The sequence below is a fragment of the Urocitellus parryii genome, chromosome X, assembly GCF_045843805.1.
Source record: "Urocitellus parryii isolate mUroPar1 chromosome X, mUroPar1.hap1, whole genome shotgun sequence".
NCBI lineage: Eukaryota > Metazoa > Chordata > Mammalia > Rodentia > Sciuridae > Urocitellus > Urocitellus parryii.
The window spans coordinates 22,059,466-22,065,831 of NC_135547.1; the positions used below are offsets into that span (position 1 = coordinate 22,059,466).

Consider the following 6,366-nt stretch of genomic DNA (forward strand, 5'->3'; position numbering starts at 1 on the left):
GCTTCAAGGGTGGTGGAGGACAGGCAGAAATGGAGAGAGAGGAGTGGGGAAAAAGAGAGGAAGAGGACTTTGGATAATAGGCCCAGGGGTCCTGGCTCTTGAGGCACTAGCCATGCCAGGCCCCCCTCTTAACACCTCTAGTCTACCAAAAGAAGCAATGAGGGTAGGCAATGGCCATTACCTGCAGTCCCTGTGAAGCCTGTAATCCACGCACGCCTCTCATCATGTCTGCCAATGTACTCACTCTAGGAAATTCACAACACCATCATTAGCCTTTTCCATGGGGTCAGATACCCATGTGGAAGGCCCCCAACCACATCCCAGTTTTTTTTAATGTATGGTAAACTCCAATCAGTCCCACAAGGCTAAGCATACTGTACACCTCTTCCAGGAAGCCTTCTGTAACTCCCCCAACATTCTATCTTTCCTTTCTTTGACCAATTTTATATTTCAGAGTCTCAAACCTTTTGGCCTAGCACTAGACTCAGGGTTGCACTGGATTGTTTTGCAAGGGAGTTTGTCACTCTGACCAGAAAACAAGTTCTGTGTAGTCCAGGATCATGTCCTTTGGTTCCCCTTTCCAGATATCCCCTCCTCCCCAGTCTAGCTCTACCCTGGGTACATCATAAATAACTTCTGCATATGGCTTTACATGTTATTGTTGAGTTGGACCTCTATATCCATGGATTCCACATTTGTAGCTTCAACCAATCACAGGCCAAAAGTACTTGTAAAACTTGTGCCTGTACTGAACATGTAGATTTTTTTCCTTGTCATTACAGTATGACTACCATTTGTATATTTGTATTGTATTAGGCATTATAAATAATTTAGAGATGATTTGAAGTACATGGAAGGATGTGCACAGATTATGTACAAAAATACTATGCCTTTTAATGGATTTGAACATCCACTCATTGGGGTATCTGTGGGGTCCCTGGAACCAATCTCTTGCAGATACTGAGGGATGACTATATCCTGGTGCTCAGAATCCTTGGAAACAAGATATCATTATTCTCATTTTGCAAAAGAGAAAACTCAGGCTCAGAGAAGTTCAGATCCTTATCCAAAGTTCTTAGCCTTCCCCAATAGGTGGGAAAACTAATTTAAGCAAGGCTGTTGACACTGAAAGTGCCTTCTCTTCTAACTTGGCTGATCTTGGGTAGGTGGGAGGGTGGAGGTGGAGCCAGTGGTGGGAAAAAGTAGGGTGGCTAGGCAGGTTTGCTGCTATGGGAATAGTTGCCCTTGTTCTGACCATCTTGCTTCCTGTGTGTCCTCCCTCACAGCCTATCCACCATACTTGCATGGTCCAGGACTCTGGATCATCTCACTGCTCCATTTATCAGGCTATGGGATGGCCTGGGCTGAAAGGGAGCTTAGATTTCTTCCAGTCCAATTTCCAGCCTCCATTCTAACCTCCTAGGGCAGGGATGCCTTAAACATTCTCTCTGGATCTGCCACCTGAGAATTGATCAAAATTCATTTTGAAGTTGTTTTATCATTTTACTTCTTGTGGTTAATAGGATTTAGCTATACCTTCCTTCCAATGTAAAAGAATATGTTCTTTCAGTTGCCCTAAAAGTACCGTGTGCAAGCTTTCCACTTCCACCCCTTTGCTTTTCAAATCCCTTCTCTGCCTTCATCTTTGGAGTCTTAGTCTCCTGTGTGTGGCCAGTGCTCACAGGCTAAGCCAGGGTAGCTGAGGGGAGAAACGGAAGAGGAACAGTCCCTTACCATGTGGGCATCTGTGTCTGGGATGATGTAGGCAGAGAGATTCCAGGCCTGTATCTTCTGGCGGAGGGCTGTCAGCCTCAGTGTAGTATTGACTGCAGTAACTGGAAGGTGCTAACAGGAACACATCCAAACACATACAGACACAGGCACATACTGCTTAGAGAAAATGATGACTCCTTCCACCCTGCCACTTCCAGAGGAGTCACAAGCCTCTCCTGAGGCTGGGGTTGGGGGTGGTTTGGCTGACCTGGCCTGGGGGAGGGGTGGGGTAGCAGTTCATTTACTAGTTAGAGTAGATTAAGATGCCTGGGCTGAGAGAAGATGGAGGTGTTTTAGGAAGAGAAGGACCCCTTGTGACAGTAATGGGACCTGAGTCTAGGATAGGGTATTGAATGAGAACAGAGGGACCTGAGCTCTGGTCCTGAGCCAGGTTGCCAGGACAGTGCCTCTTCGGATACCTTGGGGTAGAGTAGCCAGATTTAGCCAATGAAAATACAGGATGTCCACCCAGTCACATTTGACTTTCAAATCAACAATGAGTAATGTTTTAATATAAGTACGTGGCATGTACTATTTGGAGCATACTTATGCTAAAATATTATTTGTTATCTGAATTTCAAATGTAACTCAGTGTCTTGTATCTTGTTTTACAATGTACCTTGTGGCTTTTTCAACTTGTCACCCACTGGTCCCAAATGGCAAAGGATAGTGAATGAGTACCCCCAGCAGTTTGAGATATTGCCCAGAAAGATCCACTCCAAGTCAGACATATCCTTAAAGCCCATTTTATCTATCCAAAGAAAAATCATGTGTTTTTTTTTTTTTTGCTTATTTTGTTTTGCTTTCTACCCAAAACATATCCATGTTTGGTTTAATATAAAAGTAATGTGGTTTGCCCCACCTGTCTGTCTGCCCTAGTGGTTCTATAAAGTTGATACTGCATGCAGATGTTCTAAGTTTATTTTGTGGCTTAGGGTACTATGCACTTGTTCACCTCTTCACACCTTCTGGCCCACCCCTGCCTGGAGAAGATCTTTAGCCCAACTCTGGTCATGCAAAGAACCATTCTAGTCCCCAGCTGGGAAGCTGACCACCTGATCTCCTTTGGCTCTGATCTGCTGGGCCTTCTGGTTTTCACACCCTAGGTCTCATTCTCTTTGACTTTTCGTTCCATTGGCTCTTCTAGTCTCCTGACTTCCTCCCTCCCCCCTTCTCTGCTACTCTCTTCTCTGTTCTAGAATGTTTTCTTATTTCCCATCCTCCTCTTTGCCTCTGCCTATCCTCAAAGGCCAGCTAGAGTCTCTCTCCCTTCCTTCTTTCCTCCCTCCCTCCTCCTTCCCCCTGGGGGTTTCCCAGGGTCAGGCCAGGGCAGAAATAGAGAACACACTATGGGAATGAGTTGGGGGGGGAGGAAGGGCACCACACAGGGTCGGAGGCTGTGTTGGAAACCTGAGACCCTACTTCCGGTCCTGATGGATGTTAATAAAAAACTGGGGCCCCGAGGTTGGGAAATCAGGAAAAAGCCTGTAGGGGAAGAAGCTCGAAATTGAGCCCTTGGGGAAAGGTGAGGACGACAAGGCGGGAGGTGTAGGGCGGAGCCACCTGCGGGGCGGGGCTGCGTGTAGGTGGAGCCAAGTCCTTACCGGAGGGCTAGTAGAACAGTTTCTCACATCCTCTCTTGCAAGGTCTACTGGTGTTGGGTGGCTCCAGGCATAAGCTAGAAACCAGGAGAAAAATCCGAGGTCATTTGGGGACCAGAGAGATCTCAGAAAGGACAGGGACACCCTCTCTCAGCCCTGTTTTCTGCCCCGATCCTCCACCCTTTGAAGCTGACCATGCTGGCTGTCTCTACTTGAAGATAATAACAATCATGTTTCATGGTAAATCAGACTGAATTGGATGGCACCCTGGGTCACAATCAAAGAAAATAGTTTCATCAACAAGTGAATGCCCCTTTGGATGGGTTTTAGTGCTCATTACATCAATTTTTTTCTTCTAACCTAATTGAGTCTTTTCAGGGCCTATTGAAGTGGAAAAGTTGTGTGTAAATTAAATTTTGTAATCAAATTTTCTTTGAAATGCTCTAGAGGATCTCTCTAAATAATCATCCCCATCTTTATTCTAGCCTTTTATAAATCTAATTTTACATATTAGGTGTACTTAAATTCAAGACCCACTTGTACTATTTCTTACAACCTGAATCTCTGATTATCATTTTAGCCTTATTTTAAATATATAAGACAGCAATCCCATTCCAAAATCAGAACCTCCTGGGGAAAGATGGATTAGTATTTTAAAGAGTTCCAACTATGGGCCAATACTGAATTTATCAATTTATCTATTGAAGTCATGTGCCACACAACAACCTTATGGTCAATAAATAGCTCAAAAGATTTTATTGTTTGATGATGTCATAGCCATCTTAATTTGTGTAAGTATATTCCATGATGTTTCCAGAACTTCAAAATTGGCTAATAGCATATTTCTCAGAACATGTCCCCATTGTTAAGCAACCCATGACTGTATCTTATTTGATACTTGCAACAACCCTGTGAGGTGGGTATTATTATTCATTTTCTACAGAGGATGAAGCCAAGGTCCAGGTAAGTTTGGTAAGTTGACCAAGTTTTGCCATACTGAGTCAGTGGTTTCTTGGGGATTTGAACCTAGGATATCTGAATTCAAAACAGGGGGTGGGGCTGGGGAGGTAACTCAGTAGTAGAGTGCTTGCTTAGCATGTGTCAGGCCCTTGGTTCAACACTCAGCATTGCACTCCCCCCCAAAGTGGGGGTGCCCTTTCTATCCTCCCACTCTTCCAACCATGGGGGGGGGTGGGCCTGGAATGTGGGGGTCCATAGAAGGGACAGAGTGTATGGAGATGTAGTTTACAATTTGGGCTGTGTCCCAAATTTGATGTGACCCTAGGAGAGTGACCCAATATTTATTCCTAAATGTCTCTATAAAACCAGGCCTGGGCTAAGTACTCTCAGGTTCTGGGTCTCTGTAATAAATGAAGACTGGATTACAGTTCCTTCCTGTCAGAAAAGTCCAAGACTATCTCTGATACTATTTTCCTCCATCCTCTACCTTTACAGAGGATCATGGGGGCCTGAGTATAGGGAGACACTATACTTTTACCTTCTGAGTGGGTTGAACTACAGATGGAAGGGGGTTGGCTAGTGTCTAACATCATGAATGCTCTGCCTGTATGTCTTGGCCTCATGAACTCAAGTGGGAGATGAGATCCATATTGTTCATTTAAGAAAATGAACACCCATTTCTGTAGGAAGAAATCTCTATTAAAATGGTAGTGCTAAGATGCCAACATAAGAAGCAGGACCATCCAACCCATGTCCCTGTTCTCTGAGGCCAGAAAGAACAGGCTCTGAAGCCAAATCACTCTATAACCCCTGGCACAGGGCCTGGCACTTAGGGAGGGGTTCGTTAGGAACTGGATGCTGTATTAATGAGAAGGGTCCTGCTGACAAAGAGCAAAGGGAAGGGAGGGGAGGCCAGGGGTGAGGGAGGTGCTGAACTGGACACTTAGTTGAGGACAAACAGGGCATTGTAGGGGTGACCAAGATTCTCTCCTTGAGCAGTTTAGATAGGTCCTCTGAGCCCTTTTCTTGACAAGTCCCAAAGTTTTGGCCTTCTGTGTCAGTCCTGTCCTTTCCTGGCCTGCATTGACCCATCTTAGCAGGAATCCTGCCAATTAAGTTTAGAGAGACCCCCTCCTTGATATCTGATCACCCTCAATATCCGATCAGATTCCTCTTCCTTTGCCCTTGATATCTGTTTGCCCTAGCCTATCTTCAACAAGAAACCTAAGTCAGTTTAGCAAGAATCCCCCTACCCTCAATGATTCTTCTTAGTAACTTTCCATGCACCGACCCCCTCCCGCTGTTTATTGGCTGTAAATTTCCAGTGGTCTCTGTTCTCTGCAGCATTGAGCCACTCCTATCTCCCCTGCTGCAGGGCCACTATTGCAGTAGTCTTGAATAAAGCCTTCCTTACAATCCTAATAAATGCCACAATCATTTTGTCATTAATGGGTGGATGGAAAGGTGCCCAAACAGATTAATTAGGCCCAAGTCACAAGCCCCTGAAGATCACCCTTGAAGGGGCCTCTTCTTGAAGACAGAGAGGGTGACCAAGAAAGAAGAGACAATCAGGGCCCCACCCCTCAATCCAACCCCTTCTGAGCCCAGAGGGGAGAGGCCAGAGCTGCTCTCTAGGAGAGGCCCAGAAGCACATACCACAGAAGAGGATAAGCCAAGGGCAGCAGCCCCAGTGAGCCCAGGCCATGGGGTTTCCAGATGCCGATGCTGAGTAGATGGAGGGACTGGGGAGAGGGGCAGGGCTGTTTCTCTGGCCTCTTCGTCCGGCCCTTTCCTGGACTGGAACAGACAGGGGTGGGGACTGGCAATGGGAAGGAGGAGTCCAGCTGGTGGATGGAGAGTCCCCCTCTGATCTTTTGTTTCAGAGGGCTCTGGGAGCCACAGTGGAAAGGGGAGACTTGGGCTGCCCCAGACAACCTGTGTTGATTGCTTGTGGCTTGAAGTAGGGTGTAAGCCGGCCCCAGGGCATAGTCCAAAGATCTCTGAGACTGAGGAGCAACAGCTGGTCTCAATC

General features: G+C 46.2%; 1 protein-coding gene across 1 annotated transcript in view; it reads right to left on the reverse strand.

Annotated features, from left to right (window-relative positions):
• The window catches only part of Xpnpep2 (X-prolyl aminopeptidase 2), a 28,755-nt gene extending 22,681 nt beyond the window's left edge, over positions 1 to 6,074 (reverse strand). The window contains exons 1-4 of the mRNA XM_026413812.2: positions 5,991 to 6,074; positions 3,378 to 3,451; positions 1,735 to 1,845; positions 182 to 245 (exon numbers count right to left, since the gene is read on the reverse strand). Of these exons, the coding sequence (XP_026269597.1) occupies positions 182 to 245; positions 1,735 to 1,845; positions 3,378 to 3,451; positions 5,991 to 6,039 (298 nt within the window). The 5' untranslated portion in view covers positions 6,040 to 6,074. The remainder of the gene's footprint in view (positions 1 to 181; positions 246 to 1,734; positions 1,846 to 3,377; positions 3,452 to 5,990) is intronic.
• Positions 6,075 to 6,366: the final 292 nt, after the last annotated feature.